Source organism: Electrophorus electricus, chromosome 7, assembly GCF_013358815.1.
Source record: "Electrophorus electricus isolate fEleEle1 chromosome 7, fEleEle1.pri, whole genome shotgun sequence".
Lineage (NCBI taxonomy): Eukaryota > Metazoa > Chordata > Actinopteri > Gymnotiformes > Gymnotidae > Electrophorus > Electrophorus electricus.
This window is the reverse complement of record NC_049541.1, coordinates 15,948,463-15,967,959: the sequence shown is the minus strand read 5'-3', so window position 1 is coordinate 15,967,959 and position 19,497 is coordinate 15,948,463. Positions and strand designations below refer to the sequence as shown.

Genomic DNA, 19,497 nt, shown 5'->3' with positions numbered 1-19,497 from the left:
TGGTCTATCTATCTATTTCTCACTCTTTTTATCCTTTCCACCCTGTGTGTCTGATGCACCATCCTTCATTCTTTCCCAGGCTATTTCAGCCAAAAGAGCAAATGTGTGAGCAAGAAAGAGAAAGTGAAAGAGAAAGAGAGAGAGAGAGAGAGAGAGAGAGAGAGCAGGAGAAAAAGAGAAATAGAGGGAGACTGAAAAAGAAGACTAAGCTCTGTCAATTGGAGTGAGTGCACTACTAAGTCTGGCTTCACTACAAAGGTTAGCAGATCTGACTGTCAATACTGTCAGAGGAATGGAGTCTTTGGGAGAGGAGGAGGTGGAGACACAGAGGTTAGGTGGTGGGGGGGCAACAGGGCTGGCTTTGAGAGAAAGAGATACTTTGATATTTCGGAATGTTAGAAGGGTGAATGTAGAGAACTGGAGGTTGGGGATCTAATTACCGGGCCATAATTGGGGGCTGGGGAATAGGTTGCCGTCCTCTCAACTCGCTGCAGATCAATTATGTTAAGAGAACATCTGTAAGTGGAGCTTAATGAGGTCCATTAGAGCAACATGCGCTGCCTTCCCTAACGGTGCTTGTCAGCTTCTTGGATGAGCTGGAGTGCGCTGCTAACTAGGGAACTGGTGGAGGTGCTTAAAAAGGCGAGGAGGCGTGCGGGCCGGCTCAGGTCTTTGCTGCCAGGGAGAGAACGAAACCTAGAGAAGAACAAGCCTTTGCATGGAGAAGGAAGGGAAACCTTTAGATTTTTAAAGCACGAGCCGGGAAGGAGGCACAGACAGGGTGCTGCGTTTTTATCCGAGCGGCCGCGTCTTGAAAAGAAGCCGGCTATACTTGAGCTACGAACTCCTCATACGCGGCAACTTTCCCTCGGTATAGTATCCATTCTTACATATTAATTGCCCGCTATTATTGAAACACGTGGACACACGAATAGTCGAAATTGTATTTATTTGATCAATATTTTACTTTTACTTCTCTAGAACAAGCGACGCGAATATGATCAAATACACTGAGAAGTATACAAGTAATTCGGCTATTATTTGTCAACAACTTGATCAATGGTTTCTTAAGAAAGGAAAAAAATACTGGAATAAATATGGAATAATGGAATAAATATGAATAGGTTACCTATTGTGATGTGGGTAACACTGGTACGCGCGCTAGATGCTGTCCGAGCAGTGCACATTAGTAGGCTAGCAGAGGTTTAAAAACTCGGATTAAGTTGAGGATTCCATATAATGAATGGCCGCTGGAGATGTTAAAAGGAGGCTTAAACCAGACTGAGTGTACCAGGAAATATCTCTTTACTCCAATCCCCTTCCGAAAAGACTTTCTCTGCCAAGCTTGGTATCCTAATTAAGCGGTGCATTCATTTCTACCAAGAGAAGCCACATTCCTCGCTCTTTGCATCCGTCGGATGGAGTGGGGTGGTCGTCTGTCGGATATCCTCCTCTTCGCTGTATTCAGTGCGCGCGCATGTGGGGAGGAGGATGGTTCGTTGAACAAGCAGTTTTATTGTCCACGTTCGTTTTAACGATGTCCGTTTGCAAGGGTGTCAGTGCAAAGGCATCGCACACCACCCCACGCAGGTTTGCTGGAATATGCATCACATTACGTGACGGACGACTTAACTCTGCGCTCGGCACGGTCTGATGATGGCACTCTTTAGCTCATCGCTCTCAATAATTCAGATATCTTTGGTGAATAATTGACGTGATAATGCTAAAGATGAAATGATAGCGGGGAGGGGTAGGGGGCTGGGGTGCGCGAAAAGGAAGAAGGGGTTACTGCTCCCCCGCCTCCACTCCTTCTCTCCCTCTCTCCTCTGCACGCGGCTAGAGCGTCTCTGCCGCAAATTGCATGATTACGCAGATAGCCCGCTTTGAAATAATTCAATCCATGACAAAACCTAATTACTGGCAGGTAATACCCTGTCAGCTTTAATGCGTCTCATCACTCATAATGGTAGCGAGTAGCATTTTATGACCCATCTCATTATTGCTTCTTTTTAGGCCGTGATTGGCAAGAGGCCGCAAGCTAACATTCGACTGCACATCTCCGCCACAATCTCTACGGTTCTGTAGATTCTCCATATTCTCGCTACTCTCGTATTTTGCAAATTCACATTTAGACTGACATTAAAAAAATTTGGGGGCATGTTAAACGCAAAAACTATTATGCCAGTTGCGCAAGCGTGCGCGCGAGTACGCGTGTACTCTATGAGGGGAGGGCACAGAAGGCCTATGAATCATTCTCCTTGGCAACGTGTGCATCAATAGGCGCTAATTAGAGCGCGCAGGTGTAACCAATGGGTAAGGAATAGCTTTAGAGTTACATCACACAGAGTAATCAGCACGAAGATATGCACAAAAAGCGGCATTTTATCTCGAGGAAACCACTAACTGTGCTGTAGGTTATAAACACAAACAGAAAATAAAATGAAATATATGCACTATTTTATTTATTTACGGAACTGTTCCTGTTGTGTACATTAACTTTACATAGTGGTACCTTTCGTGGCAGTTGGCCTGAGGCCAGTGAAATGCTTTAGCCTGGTCGAAGTAGTCACACGTAAGGCCTGTATGGTTGTTGGTGAATTCCTAAGAAATTATTCAGAAACTGAACAGTAACTTTAGAAAAAATGAAAACCTTAAACAAGATTAGTTACTGATCACCTTTCTTACTCATGCCTGTTTTATATACATAATACGCATTATACTCGGCGTGTTCGAGGTCTAATGTTTTGTCTTTTTATGTGCTTATTGCCTTATATAGCCAATCAGATATTATTTAGATGGAACTTTTGGAAATGGTAAAAAGGAAAAAAAAAATTTAACCAGATGCACGTAATGCGCACTTCAAGAGTTCCTGAATATCCAGCTCGTGTTTCAGTATTGAACTTGCATAAATTACATTTAAGGAGATTACATCCCTGTGTATATGCCGTTTAGGGTGTAAACTGATCTCCGCAGTATCTAAAGGTATCATAGTACGGTATATAATTTGCTACCAGGCAGCGCAGGAGAAAACTGTGGGAGATGCTAAACTACAAGGATAATGTGCGCAGAGCTTGTTTGTGCGCGCGTCTCGACCTCCCATACGTGTCAGTAAGGAGAACACAAGTTTCTCTAGGGAGCGCGCCTGCACGCGTGCGCTCAGTTACTCCTGCTATCGTTTATAAGTGAATGACCTTTTCCTCGTCGTGTAATGTCTTACTGGTGAGGGATTGGTTTTGAAGATAATAAAGCTAGGCTTCACTATTCTTCGTTTCTCACTTGCTGATGGGCAAGTTGTTCTGAGCCTTTCACACTAGCTATACTCAATATATGACGACTCGGGCGAGAACACCTGTAGCTTTTGGTACGAACAACTTCTCGTTGGTGATCCATGTGGACCTCATTATTTTCAACCTGAAGATCACTGTTATCCGCGGCGCAATGTCGGTTTCGTGAACTTTTGCTCCGAGGTATATAGAGTCGGAGTCTGCACCACGGTGCTCTACCCGACATTAACCTTCTGCATAACTTGGTCAAGAAGGTGAGTGGTTTGTCGACTAATTGTTTTGTGAACTGTTTATATACTTTGTTATGATTTAACAGGATGCACCACTAAACAGCATTTTCAGTATAGGAAATCGTCCTTGAAATATGATTCTGTAACGCAGTATTTATGGCTTAATTAGCATTATTTGTGTTGAAGGTTTTTAAAGCGACTGTACGTTTAAAGCTCGTCGTTAAAGGAGTATGATCAGGTAGTGTAAGGTGTAGGCTTGCGAAGATGTATATGGTTAAATGTTGTATATTATGTGTGGAGATGTGTTTCACTGATTTTTAATTTCTTTATGGTGCTTTTCTCCCAGTTGATCTATGTGCGCTTGCAAGTTTTTGAATTGGAGACTGTATTTGCAGATGTTCTGTCAAAATGTAACAAATTAGAATGAGCGAGAAGGCTATTCTTTTTCAAATGCGAGACAAACAGGTAAACACAATATTACCAGCTCCATTATACCACAGTTCCGACGATAACGAACGTTTAAGGATTTGTTTATGTTCTTATTATTGTACGTACACCAAATGCCTTGGATGGGCAAGCGAGGAGCACGATAGGATTATAAGATTACGGCTCCGCGAGGGCTAAGCATATGCCTTTGTCATCCGCTGTCATTTGTTCGCCGTCACTCGGCTCGCTACGACTGCTGCTAGATCTAATTTCATAGTCGAGCACTGTTGTGACAAACGCTCCTAACAGCGTGTGGCGCTGAGCGATAGCGAGCCGTCCTTCTTCCCTTCCTACTGTGTTCTGTTGATTGGTGTTTTCCTCATTTTCACTCTTTTCTTGGGAGGCGAGGTGGATTGTTACTTCTAACAAAAGCGAGCCACCCTCGGAGAGCGCGCGTGCATACAGCTGCTCACTTTACCGAGACGGGAATCTTGGCTCGCGGCTCCTCTTGTTGCATGGTGTTTTCGGGTGCTGAAGCGAGTCAACAAATGCAGAAAAGAGAGAAAAGTTTCGGTAAGATCTGAAAGTGTGGCTTTTATTGGATAATAATATCGCGAGTGTAATCTGTTCAAATTTGTGGAACTAACGCTGAATTGTTACGGTTTTTTATGGTTAGCTATAGCTCATAGTTTAAACGATATGTGTAACGAGTATGTTTGTGTTGAATTAAATCTACCGTGTATTTTAGGATATATTTACGTTTTCAAACATATCATTTTGCGCCTTGCGTAGACTACTAAATATATTTTGTCATGGTATTGCGTAGCGTGATTTCGAACGTGTTAATGGTCTCCGAGTTAACGATTCCATTTCGTCGTTTTGCAAGCTGCCTCGAAAATTGGGTTCTCTGTAGCAAATCTTATTGGTCTTTTCCAAGCACTACGCTGCCATGGCAACAGTAATTAAACTGATAAGAGGGTGAAATGTCAGCATCTCCGACTCGCGCAGCTGTGATGTGGTTGAAAGGGGAAATCAAATTGGTACTTTGCGCCCTGTTTGCTTGCCAAGTCTTGCCGAAAAATCTACACCAGTATTTCGATATGAGAATAGGGAAGTGCACAAAGAGTAGCCTATCCCGTGTGAATTGGACGTAATGAAATATCCAAATGAGACTGTAAAGACGAAAAACGACCCGCATATCGAGCCCGGTTGTGGATAGCATTTATTTTGCCTTGTGGGAAATCAGTCTTTTGTTCACCGCTTCCCCTCAGCAATCCCTAAATCGAACACGCCACATTCCTTTCAGATACATGCACCTAAAGTCCAAACAGACCCTACAGCATGATCTGGAAGGAGAGCGCGAATAGGATATTGTTCGTTTGAAAAGAACGACCTTGCACAATCGATTCGATTGGTTCCGAACCTGATTGCAGACCGAAGGGAGTCGAAACTCTAACTTCTCTGGATTGGTAATGAGAGGCGGTGACTTTGTTGTGTTAGCCAGGCGAGCTGGGACGGTGCGGATGAGTGCTACTGAACAGGACCGCATAGCGAGCGCAATCAGCCGTGCGCGCCTCTCACAATCCAATCCAGCCAATTAAAAGCTCAACAGTTTAAACGCAGTGTGCCAAAATAGTGTTCGCTCATTAGCGCAAACAGTATGGCTGGCATACACTGCGTCCTTGCCATTTTTCTCTCTCTGACAAAAAACACTTTAATCAGCTTTTTAAAACCTTCTAAATAATGCACCGTTTTGTTTGCGTTAAACTTACAAATATGATCAAGGAGTTTCTGGCCTTCAGAAGACTTGCACACGAATGTCTGTCCATTTACACCTTTTTACTAACCTCCGACTTATAAATTCCTGCAACTTGAGATCGTCTCTGTATCAGAGTGGCGATGTTGCGCACAACTCTTCGATACCTAGCTCAACATTACCCATTTCACCTGCAGTGATAAGACCCTGTGTAGCTGCTCCTATATGCATCCTGATGGTAATCTTAACTTCGATTGTGTGTGTGTCTTAAAGTTTTTTTTTTCATGTAAGGCATTCCTGTCTAAACTCATAATCATGAGGACTACCTGCAGTTGCTTTTGTTTATTCATTTTGCTCTTTGCTCTTAATTAATCAATATCTTTATCCCTGTAATGCAGAAGGGAGTAAGGTCAAAGAGCTCTGGTCTCCAAGAGCACCCAGTGGCTCTCCTTAACTTAAAGTTCACACACACACTTCTTATATTTCTGCTTGTTCTCTTACAGTTGAGCCAGTAACATGCGCGTTCGTTGTGGGGGAGCGCAGCTCTGGCGGTGAGCGAGGCACACCGTCCCCGCTTTAGCCCAACAGGCAGGAATCAGATGCACTCGTACCGGAGGACAAAAACTATTGGGGCAGGACAAAAGGCGAGCAGGCGTGCAGGCGTGGGGCAGAGCTGGCTGTTCTCTGCACGGAGGGGGAATGCTAATTACAGGCCGTCTGCATGGGCCTGCATTGTTCCCTCCACCCAACAAAGCCCTTTCACAGCCCTAAATGGGGGTTACACAATGGTTGCTCTGGGGGCAAGCTTCTCCTGGCCCCTCCCACAGAGAGAGGAAAGAAAGAGTGAGGGAAAAGGGAGCAAGAGACAGAAAGATGCTAGCAAGCTAGCAGCTGCAACTGGCTGTTTTTTTTTCTCCTTCATTTTTTATGTAGACAACCAGCAGTGCATTTTCATGTCCTCATTGAAGTATCAAATTTCTAACCCACTTTCTTAAAATATCAGCTCTGTCCCATACCCAGTAAGATGGGCCGTCAGTGCAGGCTTCATTGTTTTGTAGCTTTGTGTGAACCACTCCTGTTCTGCTGGTTGTTGCATTCTCACTGACGTCCCCCTTTTTCGTCTACCCCCCCCAGGTATACAAATGCTCTCCGTCCAGCCGGACACCAAGCCAAAGGGCTGTGCCGGCTGCAACCGGAAGATCAAGGACCGCTACCTGCTCAAGGCCCTGGACAAGTACTGGCACGAAGACTGCCTGAAGTGTGCGTGCTGTGACTGCCGGCTGGGCGAGGTGGGCTCCACCCTCTACACCAAAGCCAACCTCATCCTGTGCCGGCGGGACTACCTCCGGTAAGAGCTCCTTCCACCTCACCTTCCTCTGGGATGGCTATCGTCCATCCCGGCCAGTCACTGGATGTGTGAAGTGTACCATGAGCTATTGAATTACTCTTCTGTATCCAAAGAAACGTGCACCTCATGTAACGCACTCTGTAACAAGCATGTAATTAGTTTGCAGGTAGATATAAAGTGATTAATATTGTTACATATTTGAAGGTTATTATAGGTTGGTGCAAGGTTTTTGTTTATGTGATGTATTAATGATACCAAATGTTATAGACATGAGAGAGAGAGAGAGAAGGAAATCCTAAGAAGGTCGATTATAGAGCACACAATGATAAGAGAAGCTACTTAAGCAGTTAAAGGAGGGTGTGAAAGTTTTCCTGTTTGACACCTGAAATCAAATCAAAGTCAAATTATCATGGCAAAACTGCATTTTAAGTTTTGGGGGGTTTTTTTACATCTACAACAAGGTTACATCTGCCACATTCCACACACATGGCTGTACGGGTGTTCTTTGAGCCCTTCAGTGAAAGCAGGCATCTCATAGGTCATGAGTACTCTCAGTACTGCTGTTCTGAGGGTTGGCTTATGCTTTTACATATGCTGTTTGCTTAATATGAAAAGGGCATATTCCTGAGTCAATAAACAGCCGACATCTCTGATTAGATTTGGTTTAGGAAGTCTGCTGGCCCACAGCGGCTGAAGCATTAAGTTTTAGAATGCTGCAAAATCTTTTCTCTCTGAAAGAGGTCTCAGTGTCCAGTCCAGCGAGCCCTTTTCCTAGCCTGGGTACAGCATGGCGGGCTACACCAGACTGTTGGTGCATTTGTTTCTGCACTTTTCATTAATGGTTTGGCTGCAAGCACACTGGGCCGGCCCAGTAAGGCCACGGACGCTACCTCACTGTTATTCCATCACAGAAGCAGTCTGCTTAGTCAGTGAAGGAACAGTAATCACTGCTAACACTTTCACTGTAACATATAAACTGTTAAATGTAAGTCCCATGATTGTATAGGCACTATAAATACTATAAACAGAAATAATTTAAAAAAAACAGAAGTATTTTTAGCAGCAGTAAAATACAAAAGAAACATTTGATTGGGGGTAACAGAAACAGAAAATGTAGCTTCTTAATAAAAACCTAGCTTGATGTTGTAGATAAATGTGTACTCTTTCTATACTGAGTGGGGATCATGAAAAACACATTAGCCATTCAGTTTAGACATGAACCTGTGTTCTAGAGTATTTGTGTTTAGGTTTAGAATATGAAGCAGATGTCATTAATTGAGAATGACATTGATATTGATTATGATGATGATGATGATGATGGTAATGATGATAATGATGATGAGATGTTAGTAAGTGGGACCCCTCGAGGCTGAGATAGTTAAATCCTTTTAACTACTAGTTGCAATGTGCACTGCCATTCCCCACCCCAATCTATATTTTCCCAGGTATATGACTTTTTTCTAATCCAGGTAAGAAAACCTTCTTCCTATGGATCAAGTCTAGTAAGCCTGGCTCATTGTTCACTTCCAGAAAGCCTAGGGTATGTGCCACCATGTGCAGCAGTTACACTATGACATGTGTAAGTGTACAGGGCGGTGCAAGCCTGCAGGCTGGTCAGGGCACTCCAGGGATGCAGGGTTTTCAGAAAGCATGCAGGAGCTGCAGGAGGGGCTTGGCACCTGGCAGAGGCACAGTTCATTTCACCTGGGCGAGGGGAGGGGGTAGTGTCCATTAGGTGTGGGCCGCAGGAGCTGACCGCGGGACGGTGGGAGGGAGACGTGCGCCTGCCAGAGGGCTGAAGCTCAGATTACCGCCCTACAGCAAGCCCCATTGGCTGCGCTTCCATTCACAACAGCACGCACGTACATGCATACGCACGCACGCACGCACACGCCCACACGCACGCATATGCACATACTCACACACACACACAAGCATCTTTGTGCCTTAAAACAACAGCAGGCTCTGGAAGCTAAGGAAGATGACAATAACCCTAAGCCACAGAGGACGACATCTCTGCTTTTGCCTTTGACAGAATAAAAAGCTTAGTTGTCTGGTAATACTTGCTGGCTGATGTAACATGTAAGGACCATAGATAGTTTATATACAGAGTGTCAGATTGAATGTTCATTCCCTCAGTGCTCTAGTTAGTGCTTTTCTTTCTTTTTTTGGCACTTCTCCATTCAGTAAGTGCCCGAGCTCTTCTTATGCTCGTCAGCGATTGTGAGGACACAGGCACTGCTTGCTTCCTTCTTTTCTTCTCCATCATCAAAGTTCAAGGTGACTGGATTGATTTGATTGTTGCCGCCGTGCGAGCTTCCTGCCTGCGCTGCCTGTCTGGCCTCTCCTTGCCGGTGCTTAATGAATGGCGAATGCGCCCGAGGATGCGGCAACTTACTAGCACTCAGGGCCGCACAAAGGAAAAGGGGTCTCCATCGCCACGGCGATCAATAGGCACTCAGAGCTCCGCCTCTACGCACGGACCCCTCGATCCCAGCCTTCCCTTATTTATTTTCTTAAGTTAGCACTGCCATCGGACACAGAGATAAGAATGAGACCTAATCCCTTGCTCCCTTCGTTTTTGCTCTGTTTCAGCGTTCTATTTAATAGTGAATTATGCCTGGATTTATTATACACGGCTGCCCCTCCCCCCCGGACCACCCCTCCACAGAATCAATCCAGTCCTGTTTAGCAGTGTGGCATGTTATTAAGGCTGACATAACCAGGGTTAATAGAATTCCTCAGGGGTCTACAACTATGAGCAACCACGAGCAATACCATCCCACCAGCTAAGGAACAATAATCCCTATCACAATGCACACAAAAACAAATTAAATAAGGACAAAAAAAAGATTTGTGTTTTCCTGGACCTGTTTCAGTAGCTATGTACTGTATGAACAAATTCAGTGTGGGACTTTCTCTAGTTGGCATGAGGGGCAGGAAGTGTTTGGTGTGGGTGTGTGTGTGTGTGTGTGGGAGTAGGTGGGTTTGTGTGGGTGTGGTTGTAACTGAGAGAATATCAGTTGCTTCATATTCAGAGCATAGAGAAGGTAATTATTGATAGAAGGCATTATCGCGGTGGGCTCGATTCTTGTATTGCACTCAAAGTATGGGTATACGGTACTGGGCTGCCCTATCACCAAATGATTCTTTTGATACTGTGTTGACGTCTCCATTAACGATAAAGGTAATAACAGCAATAGCAGTGTTTATGCTGATGTGGTTGCATTGCAGAGCAGAGAGCGATAAGGTTAAAAGAACCAGCCAAGAGAAAAAAGAGTCTGAGACATTTAAGTTGGGAAGGTGGCAGAAATAAACTGTCGCTGCACACAGAGAGTAGCCACAGACATGGAAGCTGTCCACCAAGGCATCCTGGCAAGCGGGGGGAAAGCTGTTAGGAATCAGTTAATGGAAAACTGTAAATTTCAGGCATCCATTTTAAAGACAGCACAGGGAGACCACTTATTTATTTATCTATCTATTCATTCATTTTTTTTTTAATCCAACTTCAATTTTCCTCTACAGTGGTTTTACTAAGATTGTAAATGCAAGCAAACTCACAGAAGCCGTCAACATGACTGGATTTATTACCGTTTTGGAAAGCATGCTATCGGTGGAAGATAAGCAACATGTAGAGCATGGTTTAGTTGTAATAACTTCTAGTTTCCCTCACTCATTCAGAAGCAACTTTGTGGACCACATCCACCTTGGACTCATGGAAATGAGCCATAAAAAAAATGTATCTTTAACTTTTCCATATTTGCATGTGCCATATCGCAGGCAGTGCAGAATGCATTTGTGGACATACTCTATGTTTCACTGTCATACAAAGGATCAGCACAGTGTTGTTGCATTTGTCTTATCTGGAGGAAGTTGAGAACTGTGCTAAATTGTTGAACATGTTTTACTTTTTTTTTGTAATATTTGTCATGTTTCATATGGGCCAGTTCGACATTTCTGTTTCGATCGATTTTTAGCGTATGAATAAAGATGAGATGGATGTCATTTGCTTAGTAGGCACAAGCATCAGAGAAGTGACGAATGTCTGTCTGAAGCTGAGAATAGCACACTTCTACGAAATCATATCATGCACATGCCCAAAAGTCAGTGTCTCTGGCTGATCCTGCTATCGTGAGTGTGTGCCATTGCCCTTGAAGGCTCCCAGAAACAGTACATTTGGGTCAGTGCCAAAAAGAGACCCAAAGAATGACCTAAAAAGACAGAGACAAATTTTTTGGAAGTGCTTTTTTTCGTGCACAGGTAACTTTGTCCCAATCAGCTATTTCATTGATGTGTGCAGGTGTGTAGAGGTGTGTTCTTTTTTCCCCAATTTGCTCTGTATTTAGCATTTTGTTTGACATGATTAAAAGAGGTCATGTAGGACTTTGTAAGCTCAGTAAAAAAGTTTCAAATCCCTCATTTGCAATCCCACCCCCCACCCCCAGGTGAATGAATCATAGCACAATAATTCATATGTCAGCTGATTAATTGTTTTCTGATGGTGCAGTCGTATGAAAGTACGAGAGTGTGGTGTGCGAAAGGTTAGCGTGGGCTGTCCATGGGGACAGGTGCAGTGCAGTCTGCTGCAGTTTGTCTAGGCCTTCGTGCCAGTTTGTGAGGCAAGTTGAAAGATTGAGGCCAGTTCTCCTCTTAATGGCCAGTGCAGATGTTCATGTGGAGAAGTAGTCTCCCTGCTCTCTGCCACTCTGAGGCACCAGGCAGGAGTCCTCTGTGGTCACCCTTCCTCAGAGCTTACAAAGAGCGTTTGCACTAAAAGGTGTGTGTGTGTGTGTGTGTGTGTGTGCATATGTTGTAGAGCATATTCATTTATAATCTCCCACAATGAATCTGGGGTCACTTTCTTATTTAGCCATTTTATTAAACTTTAAAAAAAGGGTTAAATAAAGACTTGAATAGTTGATTTGGCATCCTAGGGCTTCTCAATCTACCCCCATAGTAGCATAGAACAAAAATAACATGCTTTATTGTTTTCACAGAGGTTTTGTACAACATTATTTATAACACATCAGGTTTTTCTTCGTCTTTGATCAGTATGTAGATTTTCTTGAGCTTTTTTTATAGATACTTTATATGATGCCTTATTCCACAATTTATTGCTACTCATTTATTGATGGCAGTGGGAAATCAGATTCTCCTTTGTGCATTCAATTGAGCCTGATTTATCAGTTTAATTTATAAACAAACAAACAAACAAATCATCTTCAGGCTACAAGGGGTAGATTTGTGTCTATTGTTATTCACCATTTCCTGTATTTATTGGATTTCTGTCTTAATGTGGTCATCTCCTCAACGATGCTTTTTAATAGAAGTGTTTTTAATGAAGATAACGCATAAATGGTACTAAATAGGAATGTAGTTATGGTAATTTGTTGGAATCTATGTGCCTTTATGTTTAAGTGAAAATTATATTCGGGTGATTATTTATAACAAAAGAGATCAGAAAAGAGGTAGAAGTTCTTATAAGATGTAAAAAGTTTGATAAGAGATTTGTTATTGTTTTGAGTTCCCGTTAAATATAACTTTTAAAAGCCTGCTAAAACTAATATATTTAACATTTTATTCCTTTTTAGAACGTTTAATTATGCACTTTAATTTTTAATTCATTATTGATGTTAGCATTTACTCCTATATATTTATTAATTTTCTCCTATTTATGTCATACTTGATTTTAATGCATAAAATGTCACCATGAAAAATTAAATTACTTTTGCAAGTAAAAATTATATTCTTTTACAGATGTCATGGGCAAATTGTATGATGGAGGAACAAAGTATAGTCATATGCACATGTGTATTACATAAATGTAGTATTACGGCATTAAGTATAAACTATATGGTGTAATGAGATTTGTGCTTGGAGAATTCTTGTCTTTGAAGGGCTGATATAAACTCAAGCCATGCATAAGATGTATAAAACTACAAGTTTTGCTGTCTGGCTAAAGGTCCAGCATTAAGCATTAAAGCTAAGATAAGCATTAAACTGACACATATTTAAAAGGTAAAAACAGACCAATCTCAAGTTAATTCTGACATGCCTCAGATGAATAACCTTGGAGTTCAAACAGGGCTGGTTTTGAAACATTGTAACATTTGATGAGGATTTTGCTCTACCTTTGTCAGCAATGACATCTCCTCACTGACAAATCCCCACGCTGATACAAGGTTGGAAACACACTGTGCTCAACACAGTGTTGCTGGCTGCACCTGAAATTGCACCTGTGTTATGATTGTTTTTCCCCTTCTTTTGGAAGGTATGCTGAATTATTTTTTTTTCCTATGCTGTCTTTTTTTAGAGAACACTCCTTTCTTTTAGGCAATCACTGTGCTGTCTTTGCTTACTGTGCCCTTGTTGGGTCGACCCTGACTCAAGCTTGCGTACAGCTCCAGCACTTTAGAGGCGTCGCAGGTGACACTCGTTCTCGGGCCCTTCTCGGGGCAAACGGCTGCACCAGCGAAGCGCGGTTAGATATGTAAGCTCCGAGGCAGACGAGGAGACTTCATGCCTGTTCATTAATACTCTCATTAGGTCTTCAGTAGCTGAGCGCAGACTTCTGAGGTGCCGTTTTCAAAAGAGGACATTTCAATGGCTTTGAGGAGGCAAATCCCCCTTGGAGAGCATGCTCTATTAGAAGGCACCTTCAGTCTAGCAGGATCAGAGGCACTTGAGGTGTGGACTCCGAGGCTGCACAGTGTCTCTTGGCCCTGGATAGCCCTCTGTCTCCGCAGCGCCTGTTACAACAGAACACTCAGTGTGTACAAAAGGGCTTCTCCCGCTGAGGGCTCTAATGGTCCTGCAGCACCGGACTCTTTATCTCCTTATCCTCTCCATCTCATTAGATAGCCGCACATCTCCTCCCGTCCCCTACTCCTGAGCCCTTGTCCTCACCAGCATTCCCCGAGGGCCCTCGTGGATGTGGATTTCTTTCCGGAATAGCCTTGTTTTGTCGCCGTTCTGTTGGTATCAGCGGCAGATTCATCTCATCCTTAAAGGAGTAGCTGGCATTTATCAAAATGATGAACGCGTTCATGTGGGAAATTAGGCCACTTGTGGGATTAGCAGCGGTGAGGATACAGATTTAAGTAAACCACTTCACTCAAGCTAATGAGGCAGTAAGGTAACTAGAAAAGGGACATTTGGAAACAGCCTTTGTATTGGCTTGATGAATAGTGATGCAGTTTAAGTCTCTCAGGCTACACGTTATCAAAAGCTCAGCACAGTTTCAAACATTTTAGCTCAAAGGCAGAAGAAGCCAAAAAAAAGATGAAACTTCTGACTTGGACTTTTTGGGAGCAGAACAACGAGGAATTCTGAAACACTGGGTGCCATGCCATGATTCTTGAAGACAAAGCAGAAAAGGGTGGATGAAAGTGAGCACAGGAGTGGGAGCTCTAAGAAGAGTGTATCTGAGATCGCAATGTCAGATTTGAGACTACATCTAATGCCTGCAATGAAATTGAGGATTGTTTCCTACATGCAAATCATAAATGTGAAAAGAGCACCTTGAACAGGCCATCTGAATGGTTGGATGACGGCTGACAGCAGTTTTGGTAGATTGCCATTATCACAATTGCTAGATGGCTGCTTAGAATCTGAATTGTTGACTGTGAAGGTCCACTACACAAAAACCAAATGGTCTTACTGGGACTTTCCATTTGATTCACATGTGATCTTTTGCAACTGTAAAGAAAGTTCCAGAAGCTGAGTTTCTGTTCCTGGGCTTGTTGGCCATATTATTTGTTCCCCGTGGCGCGTTGTGTGATTCGTGCCCCTGGAGACTCCCCAGCCGGGCCGGGAGCCACAGTGGCCCACGCATCGCCACAAGGTGAACTATTCCCCGCCGTGCCTTATTATTAATAACTGTCAGCCAGAGGGGGTCACCCACGACAACTCCTTGAAAAGAACCCAGGGCAAGGCAAGTAGGCCGCAGCTGGGCACCTTGTAAAACAATACCCCGCCCCCCCGCCGCCCCAGCACCCCCCGCCTTTCGCCCCACCCGCTTCCCGAGAGGATCAGCGCTTAAGGCAGGAATAATGCATGGGGGCGATCGGGAAGCAGCGCGCGGCCATGTTTGCGTCCGTGAAAAATTAAGATGTCACCACCTGGCACTGTTAAGCATAGGCTACCTTTTGCCAGAGCACGGAAGCTATCTGTTAGAACAGAGCAGACCAAAGGAAGGAACTTTTAAATGCCTTTTTTTCTGTCTTTTTTTAACCATCTTTGTGAATACCTTCCTTCTCTCCCAAGCCTTCATACATGTATACTGTTCCAGTGGTGCCTTGAATTGTGATGTACACAGAAGATTAAATGAAAATTGTATGTAGCGCCTCTTACAGATCAGTAAAAGGATCTTTGATGTAAAATAACAGCTCAACTTATGTGACCATAAGATATGCTTAAAATGCTAAAGAGAATGAATTTACGTATAGCATATTATAAAAACTAAACCAGCTTATTTGTCTATTTGCATTTAGTTGTTAGTCGTGCCATGTGTTTCTTAAAGGTAGTGGTCAAAATAATTCAAAATAAATGTTGCCCAACCTCTTTAAATCAGATATACCAATTCTAATCCACCAAGCTTGTATTAAAAGAAATGTTATTTCATATGTGGTGTGATAGTGGCGTGTGCAGTGGTAGTGACAGCAGTTTATTCATGCCAACCTCCCCTCCTGTGTACTTTGGCTTTGAATGCATTACAAATCCCGCTTTAATTTTCTACCCGTTACCACATAGACATCTAGCTACATCACTCCAATCTCTGCAAATGAAATTGGTTTCGTAGGGGTCAGAGTTCAGTGAGTTGGGCTGTGTTATGATTTCCATCTAATCTGCGAGAGGAATATAAACGCCTAATCCTTCCAACCTTGTCCAGCCACCATTACATTCTCATGTCTGTCTCTGGGAGCCATAGAACTGCAGTGGTGGAGGTGTTGCGTAGTGCTGACAGGGGTTGGGGGGGTGGGGGTATTGGGGCTGGCTTCTCTCCCTCCCTATTTGTTTTGTGGATTTATGGGAAGCGAAATGTCGGACGGCTCCGACTGTGCCATGCGTGGACGGACTCCATGAGTCTGAGGCTAGATTAAATGTCAACTTTGACCCTGCTGCTGATCAGAAAGGGCCACCCAGGACCTGGGGATGGGCTTGATTTGGTCCGGAGGAGGAAATGGAGCTCCTGTGGATTTATTGCTGAGGACCGCTGCTGTTGCACTGAATTCCCTCGCCAGCACATTTTTCATCACAGCCTTATTACGGAAGGCAAATGTCCACCATGAAACCTTTTTTCCTCTCTCAAAATCCCAATATAATATTAAAAAGAAATCACTTCTTTCCCAGATGAGAGTATGTAAGGGTTGTTTTTATAACATATATTCCACTGTTTTTCCTCATGACTTCACCCTGGTCTATTTTGATTTTATAGGATTTTTAAATCGCCCCAGTTGTGCAGTTGATAAATTGCTGGCTCACATATTAGTAGACCTGTTTACTTTCTCTTGTCTTCACAATTAAAGCTGCCCGGTGACATGCGGGCCAGAGTCATTCGCGTTGAATCAGATGCCAGTAAGCATTGAAATGGCAGTGCCGCTTGGACTCCGCTGCACCTGCCGTAGTGTCGCTGTGGCCGGGCTGGGTGTGCGCGTGGTAGACGACCGTGCTGCCTCAAGCCGCTGCTGCACACGGCAGCTACCTGCTGGGCTCAAGATTATCTTTTATCATCCCAGCAGCGAAAGAAACTGTTTGTCGGCAGCTTACTGTTTTTGCTATATTGATTTCTGCCAATATGAGTTTTTGCACCCCCCGTTATCTAGCGATGCAGTTCTCTGAGGTTTGATGTGTATTGACAGAGCAAAGGCTTAGAACAGGAGCAAAGCTGTTAAGGATATTCATTACCTCCTTGTGTATAGTAGCTGCTGTTAGCTGTAGCCTGTAACACACCTGATTTGTTGGCAGGGCCTGTTTTTATGTGCTATGTGTTTGCAGTGTTTGTGACTGCCTCCTGTTTTCTCAGATGACAGCAATGAAATTCATGCCTGTTAGATTTTCTGTTTCTTAATCTCTTTTTGTGAAATTATATCAAGCGGAGTCCATCATACGTCTTACACTAAGCACTGCTTCAGATGGTAGTTGTCATAGCAATACCAATTCTGACGTCGAGAACATTCTCACAGACATTAAGAATATTAAGAACATTCATTCTTTTCCCCTAATTTTTACCCTTAATTTTCTTCCTCATATACATACATTAGTTTCCAGAAACTGCAGCAGTCTTAATGAGGAAATTAAATCAAGCACCTGCTGACTAGGCTGCGAGGGTTGATCATTTCTGCTCTCCGACAGACTAAATTTAACTTTCACTGGCAGACATTCTTGCCAATTCCTTTTTCTTGCCCTCCAAACCATTTGATATCCTCGCTCCTCAGAGATTAACCTTTACGCCCTTAATAAATGGTCTATATTGACATCAAAGGGACAGGAAAGATGGCGCACAGCCTTCTGGGAGAGGGTCCCGGAGCTTCCCGAAAGAGCCTGGCCCCAGCTCCCCCAAACGAAGGGCTGTAATCTGGGCCGGCCGTATGGAAATTACACTCTTCTTTGTCTTTTTAATTAAACTTGAGCACAGTTTGGAGGCTGTTTGACCTTTCCGGGCCCCTCTTTGTGAGCATTGCTGCAGGTCATTTCCATGCATATATTACCGCCGGTTCGCTCCTCACAGCTTCCGGCCTTGGCCATGATCCACCAGGCTTTCCGGATGAAGTCTGAGGTGTGGTTCAGGAATACCAGCCAGGTCTTATCTGGAGCCAGTGACGAATCTTTGAAGAGGATCAAGAGCGTATTTTTAAAGTGCACTGATTTTCAGCATGGAGACTTGTCTGCCGCTCACGTTTTGTCACTGTGATCAAATTTAATTTGCATTAACAATGGAGCAGCCAACAGGGTTTGATTGCTTTTTCAAAGCCTCCGCTTTTGTCTTTGTTCAGAGTTTCAGATGCTCTCAAAAGAGGTTGTCTTCAGAGCGTATGGAGTCACTGTTGTATTATAAAAAGACCCCAATCACATTTTTGTCTTAGAGATCACGCGCCACTCAGATCTAGGGGCTTAATATGTTATGGTTTCAGCTGCTGCAAGTCCACGCCCTGCACATGCTAATTGAAAATCAGCGGCTGCGTATTTTTTCCTGAGCCCTGGTGGAGCCTGGCCCAGCTGGGGCGTGGGGGGGGGGCAAGGTGCTGTCGCACACTTGGCTGGCATCTCTCCTCTGCCGGCATGTGAGAGTGTGATAACCAGCCTTGCCGTTTGACACACGCAGATATGTGGCCGTCCCACCGTCCCCTCACACCGTCCACCCCACAGCTTTGGCAGACACCGATTGGTTTTGGCTTTCTGGGCACTGGAAGCCCGCCGCCATCTTGGCTCAAGAAACGGGAGCCATCCAGAAAGCCCGCAGCTCAGCCTCTGAGCAATGCAGTGCATCCAGCCCTGCTCTCCTCTCACCTGTGAACAACACACGCAACCCAGGAAGTGAGACAGAAACAGATCCCCCATTCCCAAGGGAGAGGCAAGGGAAGTTGCTTCTTACAGCAGGGTTCCGTTTTGGACAAAGCAAGTTTAAATCTTTCGCAGTGAAACAAAAACATTTTGGCTTTTGCGTGATCAAAAGTGACTACCCAAGGTTCATTTAGCCTGGTGAGGTGCTCTGGGGAGCAGTGCAGCGGTCAGCTGGGAGAACCCCTGTTTGGAGGTATGTGCACGAGAGCCAGCTCTGCCTGACTGCCTACTGGCCTTCACCAGCAGTGTATAAGAGTGTAAGGCAGTAAGACTGTGATCCCATTACATCAGGCTGAAGAGCACACAGTGGTCTAGGGAGAAGCACTTTGCTTTTTAGTACTGGTATCAGTGGAAATATGAGATCTGCAAAGCTCATTTGGGTTCTGGAGAATGTGAATGCCCCATTTTTTTAACAATACCTAAACAATACCTAGCTGCAGAAAAGTGATTAAGTGAAATATTGTTATTTGGTTGGAGCTACATTAGATTCTAGTCCACAGGTCTGGCCCCCGCACCCCCTTCATTAGACCCTGCCTGCTGTAGGTGTCTCTAGCATTATGCATGCGTTACCAGGTTGAGCCTGCTGTTCTAACGAAGTCCACTCTGGGATTCTGAGCCCATCCGTCCGTGTCTGCCTGTGACTGGCAGCTTGGCTGACCTCATCAGCGCTTCGCCACAGCCGTCGCCGTTGCTCACCAGCAATTAGCCAACAGTATTAGAGAGAGAGGGTCTTCTGCAGCCCCCTCGGCCCCGCCTCCCAAAAGCCCCGCCCCCGGCGTGATAAGCCTTTCCAGGAGATGAAATGGGGCTGGATGGGAGAGTGAAGGCCACAGCTATTCTCATGGTGATGGGGCAGAGAAACCACCAGATGGTGATTGGTCCATGTCAGGC

The 19,497-nt window shown here is 44.3% G+C and overlaps 1 protein-coding gene across 3 annotated transcripts in view; it reads left to right on the top strand.

Moving 5' to 3' along the window:
- Positions 1-692: 692 nt before the first annotated feature.
- lmo3 (LIM domain only 3) overlaps positions 693-19,497 on the top strand; it is a 37,696-nt gene continuing 18,891 nt past the window's right edge. Inside the window, exons 1-2 of one of the 3 annotated variants that reach the window (XM_027002164.2) lie at positions 693-871; positions 6,831-7,044. In XM_027002164.2, the coding sequence (XP_026857965.1) occupies positions 6,839-7,044 (206 nt within the window). In that variant the 5' untranslated portion in view covers positions 693-871; positions 6,831-6,838. Of the gene's footprint in view, positions 872-3,141; positions 3,539-4,181; positions 4,514-6,830; positions 7,045-19,497 lie in introns of those variants that run through there. The other 2 variants (XM_027002163.2, XM_027002162.2) reach the window with 2 other exon arrangements.